Here is a 22,560-nt window from a genome sequence, read left to right as displayed (position 1 = left end):
GAAGACTTATGCTTTTGCTCTGTAGGTTTTCTCAGGGTAAGATGATTCATTAAAATTGTTAATATGATGTCTGATGTTTTTGAAAATTGAATAATTACCATGAAATTCTAGTGCCGGAATTACTTAAAATTCATAACTAAATTTAAAAACTTTTGATGGATGAGTTTTTAAAGAATTTTGACAAAGCTTTCAATGAAAAAAGGCATTGCTTGGCCATTCAAACGACGTGGCTCAGAGAGTTATTCTGGTTGCCGAAGAACCTCTGTAAAGACCCCAATGAAATAGACTCAAAAATGTTCATTGAAAATTGAATCTTTCTTAACAAAAAACTCTCTAACAATTTATAAGCTTGTACACAAAACTGTTTGACAGAAAAGTCATTAATCTATTTGATACTTTTTTCAAATTTTGTTTTCAAATAAATGAAACGTAAGAGATAACCTAGCTGAGGGTCTACAACAACATGACTATCTCAATCAAGGCCTGAATTAAGACAAGAAAAGTTTGTTTTGGATGAGTTTCCGGCCACATACTCGTTTGGTCACAAGGTGATGCAAGATAAAGAACATACACATAGAGCAAAAACAGCAAACAGAAAAGAGAATTGGGAAAATTGAAAAACGCGACGTAAAAATACCGTACGGCTTGAATTTGGCTCTTACTTTTAGGGGTGGAAACGTAAAATTGTTCAATCCAATTTTGTCCAATTTTTAGCATTGAAAATGATATAATGATACACTGCTTTAACTGTTCTAACTGTTAATGCTATTGCCCAAAAGGTTTTGAAGTTTTTCAATCTTTAAAACACTACCTTTTCCTCTTTTTACGAATTTTTATATCAAAGCATAGTGGTTAGAAAAATCTGGGTTACTTGAAAGTCAGTTGCTATCTCTTTTCTTAAGCCCGATTGTTCAGTAAAAATCTACCACCATAGAATCTCATCATGCAAATAGCAAAATTCAAAAACAGATACTAAAAACTAGGTAGTTATAATTGTTCAAACTGACAAACTGACTAACTTCGTCCAAAAACAGAACTATGATTTTTTGTCGTCAAACCAAGAAAATAGTCTATGAAAATGATTATATAAGCCAGCATAAAACTCGTTCTAATTTTGCCAACTTGTCATAGATGCACATGTATATATACAAAAAGTTGGCATTAACAAACGCACGTTAATTCAAATTGAGAGTTTGACTATATAATACCATTAAAATAGTCTGAAACTGTACAAAAGTGTATATTACCATCATTAGTTTTCTCAAAATAATCAAATCGTTTTAAGAAACCGCAGCCAAATCAGTTTACTTTTCTGATTTAAAATGAAAGGCTGAAAACTGTTCAGTACAATACTTTAACGACAAATAAAAATGTGGTTATTTTTAAACATTAAAAGTTACCTATTTTTGCTTTTGGCTTTTCTAGCCAGAAAATCAGAGCAAACGGGCTCAAATCCGTCGTGTAATGTGACTGGATCACCTCACATAGAAAGTATATCAATTCAACTCGATCCATTGGGAGGCGATCAGGTTAGTTTGATCATCAACTGGAACTCATCTTCAACAAACTCAAGTGGCTCATTGTTTGGCACGGATTCAAACGTCACTGGTTACATTAATACAACTAATTCTACTTTCGAGAGAACGGGAAATTTAAATGACACGTATACTCTTCAAATAACTGAAAATGGTGGTCCATCGGAAAACTGCTCAATCCTTCTGGAAAATCCATACAACTTGAGTTGTTCTGTGGTCAACTCATCAAAATTCAATCTGTCCTTGCTATCCCCTAGCTTTGATTTGAACAACCACAGCTTCACGGATTTGATTGGTCGATCACCTCCTGATGGTTCTTCAAATGCGACTCAGACAGGCGTGATTGCCTTCGACGGTTTGTCAGCAGGTTATCAATTTGTGGTAAATTTGAATGTGACTGATAATTCGACCGGAGTACAGTATGTTATATATCACACTGACAACCAATGTTCGACCACGCCTGGAGATTGTAATGTCACTTCAAATGAAGACCTGGACTCGATTATCGTTACAAGAGAATCTAAATCCAGTGAAGTTCACAATATCAGAATGCAAATGACTTCTGTTGCGTCTCAATGTTGCCAGTACGCCAATGAAACTGTTAACAGTAGTTATTCACTGGAAGCTCGAAGCACAAACGAGTTTTACTCAGACGCAGATATTTTTTTTCAATGCGAAGCCAGAAATGACATTTTGGGTTTGAACAACAATGCAACTTGCGCGTCGAATGAAACATCTCTCGTAATAGAGCCAAAACCTGAATCAGGAATGACTACAATTTTTGCCAATATTTCGAAAGACGGAGAGAATACTGGACTGCAAAGCCAAACAGGGGGATCCTCGTTTCAGTTTCTTGACCTTGAGCCGGAAACTTCATTCGAAGTTGCACTCCACATGACCTCCAACACCACTGGAATTAATCATATTCTTCTGGTTCAATGCAACACTACTGCAGTTATTGCTCCTACGAATCTCAATTTTACTGATGTAACTAAGACTTCCTTCACTGTCACTTGGGATTACAGCGGAGGAGACGCGGACAACTTTGTCTTAATATGTATCACTCCGGGTTGTGTAGGAAACGACAATATTTCCGCTAATACCAGAAGTTACTCCGTTGAGAACCTAACTCCCAATGCCCAGTATCAAGTCGAGTTGAAAGCGGAAATTGGTGGATACGACTCAAGCTTAATCGATGGGAATCAATCCACTAATCCAGTTCCAGTACCAGAAGAGTTCATTAGTTCGACGAAAAACGAATCTTCAATCACGCTTGCTTGGAATACTTCAGATACTGACATTGAGACGTTTGAACTTTCCTGCCCGTCATCTGCTTCCAACTGTCCTTTGGACACAAATCCACTTGAAACTACAGGGTTGAATTATCAAGTTAATAATCTTGACGCAGGCCAACAATATTTTTTCAGAATACGAGCGAAGTTTGTAACACAGTTGCAAAACTTCTACTCGATCTACTCAGATGAATTTTCAGTTTTCACTTATGATGTCCCTGCAAGTTTGACAGTGGCCCCTAGTGAGCTGGGAACCTCATATAATATCAGCTGGACTTACTTAAACAGCGGAGGCGGAGAAGCCTTGCGATTCATTCTATCATGTGAACCAAATTGTGGAAGCGACAGAAATATTTCCACAGCGTTTAGAAGCGACATTTGGAATAATCTCAGTCGTGGCATCAACTACACTTTCAGTCTAAGAGCTGACTACAACAACCATATCACGGATGCAATAACTGCAATTGGCACACCTTCTGATCTTCCCATACCTTCGAATCTTGGCAGCGATGCTAAAAACTCATCAACGGTGAACTTAAAATGGGATTTTTCTTTGGAAAACAGCAACAATGTCTATTTCCAAGTCTCTTGTACAAATAATACAGTTTGTGACGCTAAGATTGTAACAGGCACTGAGTACGCGTACTCAGGCCTAACTCCAGGTCAGTTGTACACGTTTCAAGTGCAAACCAAGGTTGAAGATGATTTATCTGATCCGTCAAACACATTCATCGTTAGAACAAATTTGAACGCTCCAGACTTAAGCAACATTCAAGCAGATACCTCGAATGAAATACCCCTTCCAGTTATCTCATGTGATGATCAGGGTCAAATAGTTCAGGTAGTTTCGAACGCTGAAGTACATTGGGGTCAAAAAGATTCATCAGCCCCCTGCAATGACAGGAATTACAGGAACTCAGAAAACTTTACTGTTTCTCAGAACCCATGCCAGCAGTCCTTTACTTTCAATCCTACAACCGTGACTGGAATCAATTTTGGAGACGAAATTTGCCTGAAACTGATGCTGATGTCAAATCAAGGAGGTTATGAAGAACGCTCGGAAAGCATAGCGAATGTTTACCTCTACCCCGCGAAGGTGAGTGGGTTATCATGCAATAATTCGGTAAATCATAGCCTCACTTTTTCCTGGAATCGAGAAGGAACTGTTGATCATTTTTTGACAAAACTGGACAACCAAAATGAAAATCAAATTGCATCTGCAACCAAAACTTATCCTAATTTGGATCATGGAACCAAGTACACGCTATCAATTAGGGCGGTTTCAAACAATCTCAGAAGCAAAGCAGAGACTCTATCGTGCCGCACTAAGATTGATGTTCCCATGTACACCGTTGATGTTACAGCGGATTTCAAGGTCAGAATTCAAACAAACGTTCAAAGTTTCAATGACGAAATGATTATGAATCTCTATCTTATTGACGACCAGGATCTGACTTCATGTCAAAATTATACCAATCCGATCAACCAAAAAACGTATAGAAATATCTCAGACAATATAAGTTTTGAATTTAACTATGCCGTTGTCCCAGGAAGACCATATTGCACGAAAGTGTGGCTTCTAGCAAATAATCCTGACGAGGACAACTTTAAATACCAAATGATCATCATTCCGCTTAGTTTACAAATAAACAGTGTTGCTTCCACTTCAATTGTAGCCACTTTTGGAAATGAACCGACTTTCACTTATACAGCTTTGACTTACCGTGTGATATACTTTGAAGTTGAAGACAACTCGGAGCAAGTTATTCGTAGCTCTGCAACAACTTTTGGCCAGCACAGTATTAACGACTTAATACCAGGAGCAAGATCCCAAATGATAGTAACTTTGACCACAAGCACAGGAAAACAAGTGTCAGTTGAAAGCGAGATATTTCACACAATACCAGCTTTGCCGACTGTAGAAAATGCAGAGAGCAAATCAGACAGATGTTCATTCACACTTCGAGCTGACCAAATTGTGACCAGCTTCAAGGTAGATTTCAATGGTCAAGAGAGTCAAGATGAAGTTGCAACCGGTAGTGCATCGTTTATTTTTACTGAACTACAACCGCATCATAATTATTCGTTTTCGATATCATCAATTAGCAACTATAGTTCAAATGCTACTGAGAGCTCCGCAATAACACACAGGTGAGCTTCGTTTTTTCTTTCATAAATTATTTAAGGTGGCCAGTCAATAAGCAGAATGGTCTGAAAGCAGAATGGGGCCAAGAGCAGAAAAACAGAAAAAAAAATTTATAAGCTACTCAGTAAATTAAGTATAAGAATTGTCAATATTAACAAATAAACAAGTTTTTCATGCATATCTTGAGTAATTTAATCGAGATTTTAAAAAAAATCATTGAATTCATGCATTATTTTTTAATTTTCTTGGTATTATTGAAAATATTCTTATAATTGTTTCATTAATTAGCCCGTGTAAATCAATAAAAATTATATTTTTTCTGTTTTTCTGCTCCTAGATCATTCTGCTTATTGTTCTATTATTTAAATTAGTTTTTTTTTGCTAAATTTTTAATTGTCAAACGCTGCAATAGTTTTGGTTGTCAATTAATTATACACATTTAAAATCAATTAAAAATTGTGCAAAATTGTGGATTTTACGTTTCATCAACTCGATGATTCAATGGCAGCGTTTTTTCGAGGATCGACACTGAAAAAGATTGGGTTAAAAATTTCACATACGTGAAACAGGTGTGAGACAAAGCATGCGCCACCACATGTTGTGACGAACCCATTCATTGTTCGAAACCTGGAAACCGGTTCATTCCGTGTGACTTGGCGCCCGCCAGTTGTGACAAATGGCCCTCTCCGGGGATACATCATAACTGTTAACTGGAGCAGAGCTGATTCTGGATCGCGTCTGGATAACACTCAAACACAGATGTTCTCAGTGGGGAATGATGCCTCTGAGGTCCCTGTTTTCGTCCCCGAAGGATATCGAATTGGTAAAGTGTCGCAGTTATGTTTTCGAAAAATGTTCTATGTGTAATATTCTTTGAATAAGTTTTAGTTTGAAACATCAATTTAAAACAACAAAACTTGTCTTAAAAATTTGTCAACAAAACGTGCCGCAGGAATTCAATTCCAGTAAATTAGTATTGTCGGCGTTTAATGTCGGCTCGAAGTGTTAATTATGCTGTTTTAATTATGTTTTTACAGATGTTGAATATTACGCTTATAACGACGTGCCGGGTCTGAAAACATGGCAATGGGCCAACCGACCAATTGAAAGTGAGCCGGAAATAAACACCGAATACAAAAATACCGAAGATCTCGACTTTTTATCTTCACGTAATAAAACTTCGTTGACGCTGAAGTTCCCATGTGACCTTTTTCAATCTCCACCGAATAATCTCAGCCAACAAGACAACGCCGTGAACCCAGTCGAGTTTTTCGAAATTGCGGCCACAGAAAACGGAGTCGGACCTTACATTGCGAGTGATCAATTTTACCCCACCGATGAGTGCCCTAAAGTTCCGAGAATGGGACGCGAGCCAAGAAGTGCAGAGCAAGCTACGTGGGAGTTCACTTTGGGATCTAACGAAGGTTGTAATGACAACTCGACTGTCTACTGTAACAAAGAGTTGCAATCCGGAACGATGTATGAAATCTTTCTCAGAGCCTACGCAGATGAGAAGACTTTCAAAATATTCGAAGCTGGCTCATACAAGACGGCCGATGGAAACGTGAGTTTCAAAAAAATTATTATAAGAGTTCAAACCTTTTAAAATTAAACCATCATGTAGGTATTCAGAGTGTCCACTTCTGCATTAATTTCAAATGTTGATTTTTTTCTAGCAGTTCAGAGGAACGTGGTATTATGAAAACGTTTAAATTATCACTATGTCTTGTCTGTACGGTTCAGTACATGAGTGCCAAAAATAAAAAAAGAGTGTCACAATTTTTTTGTTAGAAAATGACTTTCACAAATGCCAAAAAGCAAAAGTCTTAAAGCAACTGTCTATATTAGCAGCAATCAGAATCAGAAGACAAAACATCCGAAGCAAGGAGAGAACATGAATAAAAACATGAAGCGTCACCATTTTTCGCTTAGTGCTATTTTCGGCACTCTTGCACTTCGGCACTCTTGGTCGCCTTTGTCTGTTTACACATTAACATGCCGCCCTCTCCCTCAAAAAAAATAGATAATAAATAAAGTATAAGTTTAAAAAGTACCGATGCTCATAGCGAGTGCTTATTTCAAGGTAGTGTCATCATAAGATTAACCAAACGGGACTGGGTCATGTGACTGAATGATCTTGTTCCCTGTATCCTACGACCTGGTTAAGTTTTAGGCACCAGATTTTGAGGGAAAAACAAGCGCTGAACTTGCATAATTTTAGTCAAATCCATCCAAAAATGGATCAAAACGTCTTTTTGGTTCAATTTTAAGAAATTCACCTGGACGAACGAACTTTTTGACATTTCAGGAGAGATCAGAAAATCAGTTTTAAGAAAACCACTTTCGAAAAAAAAAGAAAATCAGTTTAAAAAAATAAAATCAGTTTCAAAAAAAATCTACATGTTTAATGTGTCAATTTAAGGCCTGATGAGTGATCGAATAAATTACTCTCTTTTCTTTCTTTCATGAATTTCCAAGGAGTTCGTCTTTTGCAGGGTTTGACAGCGGGAGCAATTGTGGGCATACTGATTGCTTTGCTGCTTCTTCTGCTGATTGTCCTTCTAGTCACATTCTTCATATGGAGGAACGTTAACAAAAAGAAAGATGACACACATGATCCCAGTCTTGATCCCTTCTCTGTACCTAACCCTACTTGTCGTAGACTCAAACCGGATGAATTGCTGGTCAAATTCAGAAAACCGATTCAACTGGACCAGTTCAGAGACGAGTGTGAGCGACTGGCGAGTAATGACAACGCAGGTTTCGTCCGGGAGTTCCTCGAGGTTCAATACGAAATGAGAGAACGTGAGTGTTTGTTGTAATTCGTCACAATTTAAGACAAAATACGTTGATAAGAATGATGCAAAATAATGAATCAGGTACAAAAGTGCTATCGTCATGTATAACAATAACCACTGTAACTTTTCACGGCATTTTGGCTCATTGGTTCAAAAAACTTATGAAAAAAAAATTTTTTTTTCCGAAGCTTTTTAAGCCTTTTAAGAAATGTTATTTTTGTTTTTAACGTGTGTTGTATGAAAAGCTCAATGAGTTTGGAATTAAAAAGCATTACAGAAAGCGTTACCAAACTAAGCGTAATACAAAAACATTAACTTTGTTTCATCTTTTCTCATAGTCCGGTAATCTGGTTGTTGCTAAATTGGAGCAATTCATCTGCACGAAGGCATAGGGCAGCAAAACTTTGTTCAACTCATTGCGGAGAACCGCGGTTGTAGCTCTGCTTAAGAATACTGGGCATTTTTTCCGGTTTTTCCCCTGCTTGGGGACTTCAAGCAACGAGCGCGGAGCACGGTTGGCCTGGAACCCCCAACCTTTGTATTGAGAGTCGGAGACTTTGTCACTTGATGATCTAGTAAGAGTGTGCTTTTTTTCAGCTGGGATCCCCCGTCAGATTGGCATCTGGCCGGAGAATCAGAGCAAGAACCGCTACAAAGATATCGTGCCCTTCGACCCAAGGCTGGTCAGAATTGAAGGTACACCTGGAACTCTAAAGGAATCCATTCCTTCGTTTTTTCATGAAAATTGGCCTTTTGTTTCAAACAGATGAGATGGAAAAAATTGCGAATTTTAAATTCCAAAAAATGTATTTCATCAAGGATGTTTGAAACAGCAAATATTACATCCGAGGGATCGCACAAACTCATCTATTTAAATAAGGCCCTTCAAAAATCCAGCGGCAAAAGTTTTGGCATACATTATATGTTTTGAAATCTGTTAGCGATAACTTCGGAAAAAGTGGATGTTTTGTACACTGGCTGATCTAGAATTTTTTCGAAGAAGAATTTTAAAGAAAATTGAAAACTGTATCGACCTTTTTTAAGCTCAACCAAATTGATATCCAAGCACCCCCAAATCAAAATGAAGACACTATTTTAGCCAAATTTTCTGCACTGCACGCGAATTTTGAAAAACAGGGGAAGCGTTTTTAGGCACTTTTTGGATGATAATTGCGTTTTTTGGCGCGCGGTCCCATTTAACATTAGTATATTTTGGCGCCTTTTGAGTTTTTAGGGCCGGTCAGCAAGAGAAGATGTCCTCTTATAGTATTAAAAGGGGTCCATTCCTTCTAAAGGAATCCATTCCTTCGTTTTTTCATGAAATTTGGCCTTTTGTTTCAAACAGATGAGATGGAAAAAATTGCGAATTTTAAATTCCAAAAAATTGAGTTAGGACTTGGGTGTATAACTCATAGAGTAATTTCGGATAGGGTACACCGTCTGCTCGTCACGCTATCTTATTTTCGGCCGGATAGATTCGTGCAACTTCTTAGTCTAATACCGATCCTAATCTTACTCTTATACTATCTAGTCTCAGGTTGTTTAACTAGTCTCTGCTAGGCTCAATAGATCTAGGGTATACTGGTTTATTGCGGCTGCTGAAGTGCTCGGGAGAGTCCAACTAATTTCTAAGTTAAATTCAAATCTCTCTGGTGCTGAAATTACAAGTAACTTCAGCACTTACAAATAAGTGGGTTGTTAGTTAGATGGATCATGATTGGTTAATATTAAATACTTTATATTGGTAAAACATTTAATTTATCCAATCATAAAATATAGTTTAGATCAGGTTCCACCCATCCGGGTTTTACAGAGTTTTTTAGAATAGTTCTTCTGCAATTCGAAGGATGGATGATGGACGTTGGTATTGGGCGAACATCATATTTCTTCTGTTTCCTTTTTGTTAAGGAAGTTCCAGGAAGCTGGAGTTAGAGACATAAGACGTTGTGTTCTTCTTGTGACAACGACTAAGTCTTCGCAACAAACTCAAATCTGATTTCAGAATGGTTGGCTATGTCAGGTTTTTCTGTTCTTCGTGGAGAACTTCTTTTGTGTCTGATCTAGCTTGGGAATGGCGTGGAGATTGTGCGTGGAGGGGATGCCTGGTTACTCGGATCTGTACGTATACTTGAACATCGAGGTGGTCATTGGTCTAGTTCAATGAAGTCCTTTTCTGCGAAGTCAAGTCGTACTCTAAATCCTTTGAGTTGTGGTTGTGAGCGGCATATCGATTGTAGTTGGTCATTCTCTCTCGAGTGTAGTGGGGTCGTCTTGTCTTTTGATGTTCGTCCTTGGTGTTGTATTCTGATCTATATATTGCATCGTGTGATTTTACATTTTATAAAACTTTTATTAGTTTAATATTTTTTAATAATGATTTTAGTTAGTTGTTTTCACAAAAGCTTTTTGTTTTAGTTCGGTTATTTTGAAGAGTTACTCACCCTTGAGTAGCTCTTATTAAAAATAAGGGTGTGGTCACAAAGCGTGGATGTAGCGCGGTGGGTTAGGCCGGCTATAGAGCATGCTCAGGACGTCCTTCCTGGTGGGTTAGGCCAGGAGTGGGAGTATGATTTCATGCGGTTTTTGTGAGAGGTCCTTTTATGTGACAACGTTTTATGTTGGGTTTGTTGTGGTCTTACTTATGTCTTGTTGGTTATGTACTTTTTCCAAAAAGCAAATTGTTTGTGGTATGGGTTTGTCTTTCGACTTTTTTGTGTTTTATTATTTCTTTCTAAGACTTTGTAATAGTCTTCAAAAGAATAAATTATCCAGTTTTAAACTGGGTTAATCCGGTTTGGGTACCGTTGGTTTCCTTTTCTAAGTCATGCTGTTATTCTATGATTTGTGGTGTTTAGTGAGCTGCGTTGGTTAGTTTTGTTTAGTATATGATTCCTTTCCAACCGGGTTAAAGGAAAATTTGAAACATGTTATTTTATGTTAGAGTTGTTAAGTGTGAAAACTTGAAACTGAAATTCATTATTTTAAACAATTCTTCGTGGGCGAGCTGTGCGAGTGTGGATAGAATTTCTGTGCGAATGAATGAAAATATCAAAAGGTTAGTACTGCATTTGCATTTATTTAATTTACTACATAGAATTTAGAAATTTACTGCTAGTCATGGGGGAATATTAAGATACAAATTTTCATCATAATTAGATTTACTGCTTTGGGGGAAAATATTATAGATGAATTTACTGCATTGATATTAAATTTAGAAATTTATCAGTGTAAGAGATTAATAGAATTTTAAAATTGTTTGATGAAAATTGTGATTTTTATTGTTTCTTTTGTGGTTTTTGTAGGTGATTGTCGGATGAAAGCTAAAAATCTAAGGAAAACATGAATAAAGAATGGTGAGTTTTTAATACTGTAATTAGTTAGTAATATTTACTTAATTCATACTTACCTGTTAGTCGTCGGGGAAAAAACCGTGGGGGAAGATGTCGTGAATTAGTTCTGAAGTTGTTAGTAGTTTAGCTAAAATGCGGATGATATTTTTAGTCTGAAGCAGTGGCCAAAGCAATTGAAGTGCCTTAATAGTGGTTAGTTCTTCAGTGCCTACTGCAAACTCATAAGGTGTGTTTTGGATTAAGTTATATAATTTGTGATTAAATTTAGTGTTGTGGATGAATTCTAAAATTGGGATTTCTATAGGCTGTACAAACTCGTGCGGGATAAGGAAGGGTCGGGATTCTTCGGCGTTGAAGGTCTTGGTGATGGGGCAGAAAATGTACATTTGGGTTATGGGGTCATAGTTACGAAGAATACCATGGAGGTTAGTGTCTTTAATACAATATGTGAAATTTAGGAAATACGGTGAAGTGTATTTTGAATTGATGAATTGAAAACGATGGTGTGGTTGTCTAGAGGGTGTGTGGAGGTCAAAGTGATTTTGGATGAAACGATAGTAACTGTATGTATGTGTTTGTTTAGTGCGCAACATAATATCATGTGAGCAGTGCAAATCTCTTTCGTGTGGTGGAAATGAAAGGTTAGTGAAAAGATTTGGAAGCGTTCTTTAAAACTTTCGTATGCTTGTGTGCTTGTTAGTGCTTCTGAAATAATGTGATCAAACTTTCGGTCGAAGATGTTTAGTGTAAATACATATGGTGTCTTGATGAAAAATTTCTCGGTGATTTGTGGATTAGCGAAGCGATCGTCGTCTAAGAATTGATCTTGGTTAGGTCTGATGATGTTGTGATCGTAGTATTCTAGTGTATATTCATTAGCTCTTGGTGCAGTGTGTATTTTTAGTGATTTTTTATATCCAACGTAAGTAAACTGTCTAGCGGTTAGTGGTGTAGTTAGTCGATATAGCATGTCTTTGTTTCGTTCTATATCGATGGAAGTGCTGGATAAAGGTAAGCAAAGAGGGTTAGTGAAATGATAGTATGAGGTCCAAGAGAGAGTGGGCATTAAAACGTATTCATCTACATAGTTGCGTGTTTCGTTAGCGTCGTGAGGGGTGTTTAAGGTGTATTGTGGAAATGAGGGTAAAGTGATAGCTAAAAATTCTTTAGTGTTAGTATGCTGGGGGTGGTTGATGTATTCACGGGCTGTTCCTGGTTTTGTTGGGAAAGGATGGTTGGGGAACTTTCTTTTAAAAGTGCGGTAAGCTCTATTAGTGTTGAGTGAAGATATAGTGGATGTGGATGATGGTGTTAATGATTCAGTATAATTTGAAGAGGGTGTAGGGGGATTGGAGGAATTTGTAGTGGAGGAGATCTGGTTTATGGTCGGGGTGTTAAGGTGGTAGGGTTGTTGTTGGAGGGTAATAAAATTATCTAGCTCTGGGGAGATTCGGGGGGTGTCTGGAGAATGAGAGGAATGGTCAGAATGGTATGAGGAGTAGGTTGGGGTAACTTGGGAAGCATAAGAAGGTGTGGGGGTGATTGGGTCAGGGTTATTTGACAATATGGGTTGAAAAGGAGGTTGAGAAAAATTAGAAGGGTTATGAAAATTATTGGATGGTGAGGGTTCTGAGTCGGCAAATTCATCGGGGTTTCAATATTCGGGTTATTTAGCTGTGAGATGGAGTATAAAACTGAAATATGTGAGTTAGTGTCGGAATTCATGCCTGATGTTACATTGCTAGATGGAAAATCGGGTGGCGGAAAAGCAAAAAGTGGTATTATTGGGATTGGGGAGGTAAGATTGGTTGGATGGGAATTTGATCGGTGTAGTGATCCAAGTTGGCGGCTCATCGTGGGCTAAAAAAATTATTATTTTGAGATTGAAAAGCGGTGGTATGGGGCTGTTCAATAATTTGTTCATAAGTATTATCATCTTGTGATTGATGTGTCATTATATGTTGGACGGGACTTTGCGATGTATTGAGTCGAAAATTTGGATTATGTGTGATTGCTAAATTTCGAAAATTTCGTGGGGCTAGGGATAGTGGATGGTTATGTGGTAGGGGTGGTAATTGTGGTGCCGTTGGCTGTGTGTCGACATTGTTATGTTCTTCGTCGTATGTATTTTGTCGTGTTGCTATTTTTGTGTTATATTCTTTTATTTGTGCGTCTAAAAGAATTTTGTTTATAGATGTAGAGAAAATTCCGAAAAATCCTGCAAAGAGTATGCGTGCTACGCTTGCTTGTCTGTTTACTTGTGTGTGTATAGCACATGTGTTGTAGATTCCTTTCAAAAGTGAGAAAAGAAATCCAATAAAGTTAAACATTGCGTATAAAATAGTCAATTTTTCTAAGATGTAGTAGGGCCATCCTAGAAAATCAAGGATTTCATTCTTGAGTGTAACAAAACTAAAAATGTTGATTGGTGATATATCTTGGGGACGGTATTTTTCGCCGTTTAGATATATATATAATCTTTAATGTCTTTAAAATATCCGCTATAGTCTTGTGTGTAGATATCGGCAAAACCTGCGGTTTCTGCAAGTTTGCGTAAATTTTGGTCTATTGATTGTCTTTGTATAGTGTCCATTTGTGTTAATAATTCTTGGAATTGTTGTGTTCTAATGTGATGTTGAATGTCTGATTTTGAATATATTCCTATTGATTGTAAGTCTATATTTGGGTTTCGAGCAATAGCGCGAATGCTTTCTGGTGAAAATTTTTTGAGTGATTGCATTAATGTGGGATATGGAGTGAGAAGATAATATTTATTTTCATCAGGGTTTAGTTGTACTACATTGTGGCTATTTTCTGATCCACATGGGACTGCGGTATCCCAGAAATAGGTTCTTCGTGAAAGTGTATCCACGAAATGTACTTTATTCTTATAAAAGATAGGGATTCTTTTATAACAACGTTTATCTTCAAAAACGTATAGTGGTGATACTTTTTTAGTACAAGTATAAAACCATAAGATGTTTCCTTCGTAGTCTAAAAAATTTGATCTATTTCCTGATAATAAGTATCCTGCATAGGGTATTTTTAATACTGCTAGTGCAAGTGATTGTAATATTTGTGTTCTTTCTAATTCGCATAGTTGGTGTAGTGTTTCTAATTCGGAGAGTGACATTTCTTGAAAAATGCGGCTAATTGTATAGTCTAGTTTCATATCCAAATGAATATCATAGTGGATATTACCGAAATATGTAGTATTCATTAGTGATAATTCTTGTAAGCGTGTGCTTCTGGTGTCATAAGGTTTTAGATGTCCACCAGGTTGTCCGTTGCTTTTTTCAAAATTAACTGGTATATAGGATGTTCCTTCGTTTGGAGGATGACCTGTGGCATATGGGTCAATTTTTATTTTTCCAGTGGTCATGTCGAATCCTTTTTCGTATTCAACTAATATTTCAGAGTATTGTGTTTTGTGAAGTGGATTCCTGTATTTACATGCAAGTTCTGTTTCTTGATATATTTGAAAACGTGTCAATTTATTTTCTATATTGTCAATGTTTCTAAAATTAGAACTTCGTTTTCGTGATGGATGGACTTGTTCATAAGGAATTGATTGTATGAAATATTTTTCGTGAAATTTTATCATACGAGCGTGTATTTTTGCTACTTGAAATGTTGTACATGTATCTTCGGGGAACCAAACAATTGTTGCTTGTGTTCTTGTTGTAGGGTCGCAATATCCTTGATCATTTTTACAAGGTAGTCGGATTCCTTGATAGATCATTGTATTATCAGATAAATCTCGTGTGAGTTGTATTTTTTCGAGTTGTATTTTCCAATCGAAAAACATTATTTCTTGGTATCCTTTATTTTTCGTGTCTGCTTTGCAGTTTGATGGGTTATTTATACCAATGTGTGGTATCCAATGTTTATCATGTAGGTAATAGGTTAATCGTCCGTGTGCGCCGTTATACGGGTATTTGTCGTCTAGTTTTATATGTCCTTGGTGTCTTTCAAGTTGTGATTGATGTACGGAGTCGGAAAAAACTTGAAAGTTAACTAACTTTCTTGCGGAGTTTTTATTTTGTGTGATGTTTAGTCTAAGTAATTCATTCTTACAATCGTCGGGATTGAGATGTAAAAGACGTTCTATATTACTTTGATAGAATGATTCATGGTCAAGTCGGTTTTTGTTGCCGTTGGAGACTTGGGAACAATGTACTTTCTTTTCGGAAAATGTCGCTGTGAATTTATAACCTGTAACTGTTGTTGCTCGGGCTTTTGAATAGAGTGTTGCTATTACATTTGTGGTTTCTATAGCTTGTGGTTCTGTTTCACATTGTGATACTTGATTTATTGCATATTTGTGTAGTGTTTTTTGTTCATTTTCTTCGCAATCGTAATGTGTTACTAATAAATCTTGTGGTCCTGTACGAGGGGAAGGGTTTATGTTTTGATTTGAGGTTACTAGAAAAAGGAGTTGGAAAAAATTTAATAATTTTAGAATATACATGTGTATGATAATCCTGAATATGGGTTATAAAATGTAATGTAACCAATTGTGTTTTTGGTATATCTGTCGTATTTATATATTACTTCAGTAGTTATAAACGGTGGTGGTAGTGATTGAGCTGTTATGTTAGGTGGGTTTAATGGGTAGGGATGTTGTGTAATATTGTTTAATTTAACTGTGATTTCAAACTTTAATTGTAAACTGTTTTGTTGGAGTATTTGAATATTGTGATCACGGATATCGTTGTGAATATCTTGGCGATATTGTAATCTATTAAGTGCCCAGTTATGAAGGCGGTTACTTTCTTGATGTTGTCCAAATAATGGTGGAGGTGCTGTGAATGTATTCCAATCTAATCTTAAAGGAATATTTGTTAATGATTGTTCTCGGTATCTTGCGTCGAGATTGTTTGGAAAAGTTAAGTTAAAAGGTGGCGGTGAGATTTGACTAATTGATGGTGTTGATGGGAGTGATAATGTTTCGGGTAGTGATGAAGATGTTGTGTCTGTAGAGATGTCTATGGGGTCATTGACTAAATTTGGTTCACCTTGTGTGAATGAATGTGTAGTCCAATATGGTAGTCGTGATGTTAGGTTTGGGGGATTAAAAGGATTTTCTCGTGCTTGTTCAGATGTTGGTGTTGAACCTAAGTAATCTGAGGGTAGACTTGAAGTGCTTCGTTGTGAAAAAAGTGTAGGAGTTTCTGGTGTGGTACCAGTGGTGTTTTCTGGAGTGGTTTGTGATGGTGATTGAGGTATTTCGAAATGAACTCGGGGAGTTTGTAAATTTCTATTTCGTCGAGGATGTATAATTTGTCTATTTATTTCTGTTGTGTTTTGGTTTTGACTAAGGTTTCGTATTCTACTTAGTTCTTGTGGTAGTGTTGGGTAAAGATTATATGTTGGTTCACTTAGAGATGCTTGTCGTTGAACTGGTTCTAGTGGTTCAGATAAACGAGCGTGCCGTTCTTCAAAAGTGTATGGATTATCTTGAAAAGAAATTCGTGTAGTTGTTTGAGGATTTTGAGTAGTTGAAGGTGGTGTTGGGTTATCTTGGGATGATGTCGGTGAAGACTGACTTTGTGACTGTTGGGTAGCAATTTTTGATAGTTTTTTGAATTATTACTTTAGTGAGAAAATTTGTGTTTATTATAATATTCTTCCGAAAAAATAATTAGGAAAATTGTTGCTAGGGCAAATGTGATGATTGCTTTCTTTATACATTTACATATGGTCAAAATGAGGGATGATAAAAATGTTATGAAAATTACAAACAATAAAAAAATATCAGTTCTACTGAAAATTGTTCGTATCATTTAGACAAGTTGTTGAAATCGTACCTGTGGATATATTCAAGGGTTTTGGAAAGTTGGAGGAATAGTTCAAGAGTAGTGTAGAAAATTAAAAAAATGTTACAAAAAATGATTAGGATTATTAGAAAAGATTCAAGTATATCAAAAAGAAATATTATAAAGGCTTCAAGTATTGAAAAAAAATGTTTAAAATTTATAAGTATTTGAGTAACTGTTTGAGAGAAGAGCATTTAAGAAATGATCTCTTGGTCGATTATTTTTTGCTGTTTGAGGCGATTTTCTAGTGTGGTCGGATTATTTATTAGTTTTTTGACAAGTGGGTTGAGTTTTGTAAAAAATTGTTGGGGGCAATTTTCATGGTGATCGGGAGGTCGTCTTTTTCTTTATTTTTGTTTGTCAAATGATCCGGGGTATGGTGAGATTTTTATGCTTTAGGCTAATTAAAATCTTCATTTTGTTACTTTAGGCTAAGTTATCAAATTTGTTTTGGGGGTATTCGTGGTCTGAGTTGGGGAAATATTGTTGATCTTTGGGTTATTAGATAAGGGAGGGGTACGGTATTATGGTGATATTTATTTTAGTTGTCAAGTTAGAGTGGTTTGCTTATTTTTGACCTGGAGGTTGTAAAATTATAGTTAGAGATGTGCCTGGAGTTCTAGATTATTCGTCTAATTGATTCTTAGTTTGAGTTAGAGAAAGTGGCGGATTGGATGAATCCTATTGGTCTATTTTGAACTAGAATTATTGCGTACTTGTGAGCATGTTATTTTGAAAAATGGAAATGAAAAATGTTACGGAGGTTTCAAGATTGTGAAGTATAAAGTCTTAAAATTACTTTTTAAATTCTACTTTCTTTAATATTTTAGATTGGGGGATGAACATTTTGTAGTTTTTACGTGGTTGATTTCGGAGTCTTGTTGTTTTTCTATGCTCTGATTTGTCTATTTCTTCTTGGGGTATTATTTGTTCTGTCATTTTTCTATTTTTTCTTTGCTTTTGGGATTCTTTATGGTCTAGATTTTTTGTAGTGTTTTTGGTAGCTGTTGGTTTTGTGTTTTGATTTTCGGTGGAGGTATCATTTTGTTCTGTATTTTTCAGATGTGGTTCGTTTTGAACTATTTTTAATCCTGTGAAGGAATATAATTGGGTTAATTCGCGGAGTGCGTATTCTTTTGGGTAGTAAGGTAATAGGTTGTTTCGGTGCTGAACGATTTCTTTTTTATTGGGGTCGGTAAGTTTATATGTGACATCAGTGGGTCTTGCAATTATTTGGTATGGTCCTTTTCGGAGGGGTTGTAATTTTTTAGAAATTCCTTTTTGAGTATTAAAATTAGGTATGAGAACAAATGTTCCAATTTTTAAATCGGAAGCTGGTGTAAAACGTGAATTGATTTGTTCATTTATGTTTTGTCTTTGTAATAACTTTTTTGTTATTTTTTGGTAAATTTCATTGTGTTTCTTATCTCTATTTAAAATCCATTCGGTGTGTGTACCGGAGGCTAATTTAAGAATTTGTGGGTGATGAAAATGATCTTCATCGTGTGTATGTAAAGGTAGGTTATAACAAATTGAGTCTTTATTTGGTTGACAATAACCTTGTGCGTTTTTATGGGAATTTGCTGTAAACATTATTGGTTTGCGTGGCTTTTGGTTAAAAACCATTTCGTATGGTGACATTCCTAGTGTTGTCGTAATTTGCGAGTTATATGCTAAGGGAAATAATTTTACATCTGCTGACCATTCGGTATATTTTGTATCATTTCCGTTGATGATACATCTAAGATATTCTTGTAGTGAACGGTTCATACCTTCGACTAAGCCGTTTGTCCAAGGTGCATGAGATGTACGTGGTTTGTGTTTAATGTTGTATAAATGACATAGTGTTATAATTTCATTATTTATGAATTCTGTACCGTTGTCTGTGACTAAAATTTCTGGTAGTCCAAATTTTGCTATCCAGTGTTCATAAAGTGTTGTATATGCGTAATAAGCATTACAATGTGGTACTGGGTTAAGTGCTACATAGTGTGTGAATGCGTCAACAATTACCATAATGTAGGAGTTTCCTTCTGATGAGGGTGAAATTGGGCCTTTAGTATCAAATGAGATACGGTGATTAAAGTACAGACTTTGTCCTTTGAAATCTTGTTTTTGTGCTATTTGTTTTTGATTTGGGTAAGGTTTATTCAGTTGACATACTATACAATCATTGCATAGTACTTTTATCCAGATTGGTGCATTTGGGAAGTAAAAATTTTGTATAAAATTTGAATATGTTTTTTCTGATCCAGAGTGTCCTTTAATATTTTGTGTATGTGAAATATTAAAAGCGATGAGAATCATACTTAAAGGAAGACAGGGGACTATGGATTCGTTTAAGTTGTATTCTAAAAGGTCTGTAGTTTCATTAATTGTTGTGTTGTTAAATTTACGAAAGTATCGGAGGAGTGTTTTGTTTCCTAGAATGGTTGAATCTGCTTTGACAGGTTTAGTTTTATATTTGTGCCATGATTTTAGTTGTCGAATTATTGGGTCAAGATTTTGGTATTGTTTTAGTGTTGAAATTGTAATTGTTTCTGTTGGAGGGAGAAAAATGTTTTCAATTTCGAATTTAGATAAGGGTATTGTATCTAATGGGTCATGAAGGTCAAAAACTTGATTTATTGTGTATTTTGAATCATTTGTTTGTGGTCCTGATAAATTTATTTTATCAGTTAAATTTTCTTTTTCTATTAGTGGAAAATGGTCTTTTTTAGTTTGGTGTTGTTTTGTTCGTTTTTGTTGGGTGTTATTTTTTATCCATTGGGAATTTGGAATTGGTTTAAAAGTTGATGTTCCAAGTAGGTCAACTTCATAATGATTATTTTGACAATCTAAATAAAGTGGGAAATGTTGTAAATTATTTATTTGTGATTGTTCAATATCAGTTTTCACTGCATATTTGCATTCTAATCGGGGTGATGTTTCGTTTTCTGCAAGGTAGAATTTTATGTTTTTGGGTATTTCAACTGTCGTTTTTCGTGTAAGTAATTCAGGTGGTGTATTTCGACTTAAGGTGTCTGGTAATGCAAGATTTTTTCCTGCAGTCCAAACTATATGTAAGTTTGGAAATTTCATTAGAATTAATTGAAATCTGTAAACTCGGTGGTTTGGATTAGACTTTTGTGTAAAAAGAAAAATGATTGGTTTGTGATCTGTGAATAGAACTGTGGGATGTTTTGATCCAAGTATCAGAAATTCATATTCTGTCAGTGTATATATTATGGCTGTACATTCTCTCATTAGAGTTGAGAGTCGTAGCTCTGCTTGAGTGAATAATCGGGAATTTGCTGATATCAGGTTCATTTTATTTGTACCATTATGTGATTGTAATAGTGCTGCGCCGATGCCAAAGTTCGAAGCATCGCACATTGCATAAAATGGTTGATCAGGGTCTGGAATTGTGTTTGAAATTTGTTCAGTTAAAAGTTTCTTTATTTCTTCGAATCGTGCTTGATGTTCTGTGTTCCATTCAAAATTATTTTGTTGTCTAAGGATGTTATAAAATGGTCGTAGATATAATTGCATTTTATAAACATATTTACTTAAAAAGTTTAACATTCCAAGAAATTCTTGGATTTTCTTTTTATTTGTTGGTGGTTGAAGTTTTTGAATAGCGTCAATGCGTGATTTTAATGGAATGATTGTTTTTCTTTCTATATTATGTCCTAAGAATTTAACTCTTGTCAAAAAGAAGTGTGATTTATCGGGTGCTGCCTTCAGATTTTCGTTCTGAAGTATTTGGTGATATTTTTCTAAAACATTGAACATCTCGTCTTTTGTTTGTGATTGCATAAAAACATCGTCTAGATAGGTGATTGCATTTTTCTTGAGTATTAGTGGTCTAAAAATTTTGCTCATAAAAGCTGAAAATGCTGCTGGTCCTATGGATATTCCATAGAATAAGCGGTTAAATTCATATTGTTGGTTTCCGATAACAAATTGTGTTAAACGTCGTGATTGTTCATCTAGTGGCATTTGATTGTATGCACTATTCATGTCGGCGGTTGTGAAGTATTTGCCATTTATTTTTGTTAAAATAACTTGTATTGGTTCGATGGGCCAATTACATTTTGATTCATCTATAAGTGAATTGAGGTATCTAGCATCGAGAACTATTTTTAATGATTCTCCTTTAGCTAGAATGATAACGGGGTTGATGAATGTGTTGCCTTTTGGTTGTTCTTCTTTGTTTACTGGTGATATAATGTTTGATTGTTCTAAAATGTCGAGTAATCTGTTTACTTTATCATGTAAGTGAATTGGTACTTTACTTGCTCTCTGTTTTTTGAAAACTGCGTCTGGTTTTAATGGCAGATGTAGTGATGAACTGATTTTGCCAACATCGAATTTTGATGTTGCATAGACTGATGAATATTTAATTAGCTGTTTGGCTAACTTTTCGAATTCGTCTTGTGTTATTTGTGAATGTTGGAAATTAAACATTGTTAAAAATTTCTGTTGGTCCTCTGTGTAGTTACTTATGTTGAATGTAGGTTTGAAATATGGAGTTTTTGTGAAATAATCCGTATTTCTGTTTTCGTTACTTATTATATTATTTATAGATAATTCTTCATTAAGAATTGTAGATTGGCAAATATCTAGTAATTGGAGTATATTATTTACGCGATAGGCTTTTTCGTGTATTGGTGATATTGTAGCGTTGGTTTCACAATATCCTAAAAGTCCTAAAGGTAATGTTACTTGGTAAGGTGTGTTGTTATAAACATGTAAGGAAATAATATCTGAATTCGAATTTTTCAAATATTTTATTGAAGAGATTGTGATTTTGAAAAATTTATGAATAGGTTTGAATTCAAAATCTGACATATAAAATTTTTGTTTGTTTTGTTCTTTATCATATTGGTGAACTTGTTTGATTGAAAAATTATAGATGTTTCCTGATAGTGGTTTCAGGTGTTTTCTTTGTTGGTTAAATATCGGATAGAATTTTGAAAAGAATGGTGGTTGTTTATTTAATCTTTGAAAAAATGTTAAGGATGTTTCCTTTGTTTTTGTATATTTATCTTTGATTAATATTTTACTATTTAGAATGTTAATTGTTGGTATATACTTTGAAATAAATGGTATTCCAATGATATTATATTTAATATCAGTGATATGGAATATTTGTTTAAATGGCTTATTTAAAATTTTGCTTTGTTCCATTGTTCTGGTGGGGAGGAGAAATAATTGAATTTTTCCGTAGTTTATCAATGTTGATCCTTGTGCTGTTGCTAGCTTACTAGAGGTTTCAAGAGGTGTTAGCTTTGGGTGTAAAGTTTTTATTTCATTCCATGTGGGAATGTTTATTATGTTTGATTCTGCTCCTGAATCAATTAAAAAATCGATTTCAAGGTCTGGTGGTTGAAATTCTTTGTTTCTTGGGCTTTCTAAGAGAAATGGTATTGTCCAGATTTTTTCTTTGGGTTGTTCTTTTTGTATATTTTGGTAGATGTGGTTTGTATTCAAGCATTTTGTTTTGACATTTTGATTGGGTTGTTCTGTAGTATTTTTTGCATTTGTTTCTTGCGTTGTTGGTGTGGAATTTATGGGTGTAATGTAATAATTTTGAAGAAATTCTGATTGATTTTCATATATGTGTGATGAAAAAGGT

The 22,560-nt window shown here is 35.4% G+C and overlaps 1 protein-coding gene across 2 annotated transcripts in view; it reads left to right on the top strand.

Moving 5' to 3' along the window:
- Positions 1 to 1,228: 1,228 nt before the first annotated feature.
- Positions 1,229 to 22,560, top strand: part of LOC134841156 (receptor-type tyrosine-protein phosphatase beta-like) — a 31,861-nt gene continuing 10,529 nt past the window's right edge. For both annotated transcript variants that reach the window (XM_063856959.1, XM_063856960.1), the window contains exons 1-5: positions 1,229 to 4,978; positions 5,543 to 5,796; positions 6,011 to 6,537; positions 7,469 to 7,778; positions 8,369 to 8,467. In XM_063856959.1, the coding sequence (XP_063713029.1) occupies positions 1,371 to 4,978; positions 5,543 to 5,796; positions 6,011 to 6,537; positions 7,469 to 7,778; positions 8,369 to 8,467 (4,798 nt within the window). In that variant the 5' untranslated portion in view covers positions 1,229 to 1,370. The remainder of the gene's footprint in view (positions 4,979 to 5,542; positions 5,797 to 6,010; positions 6,538 to 7,468; positions 7,779 to 8,368; positions 8,468 to 22,560) is intronic.

The sequence above is a fragment of the Symsagittifera roscoffensis genome, chromosome 3 (genome assembly GCF_963678635.1).
Source record: "Symsagittifera roscoffensis chromosome 3, txSymRosc1.1, whole genome shotgun sequence".
In the NCBI taxonomy this organism is placed as follows: Eukaryota; Metazoa; Xenacoelomorpha; order Acoela; family Convolutidae; genus Symsagittifera; species Symsagittifera roscoffensis.
Note: the sequence above shows the minus strand (reverse complement) of the source record. Positions and strands in the feature narration are given on the sequence as shown.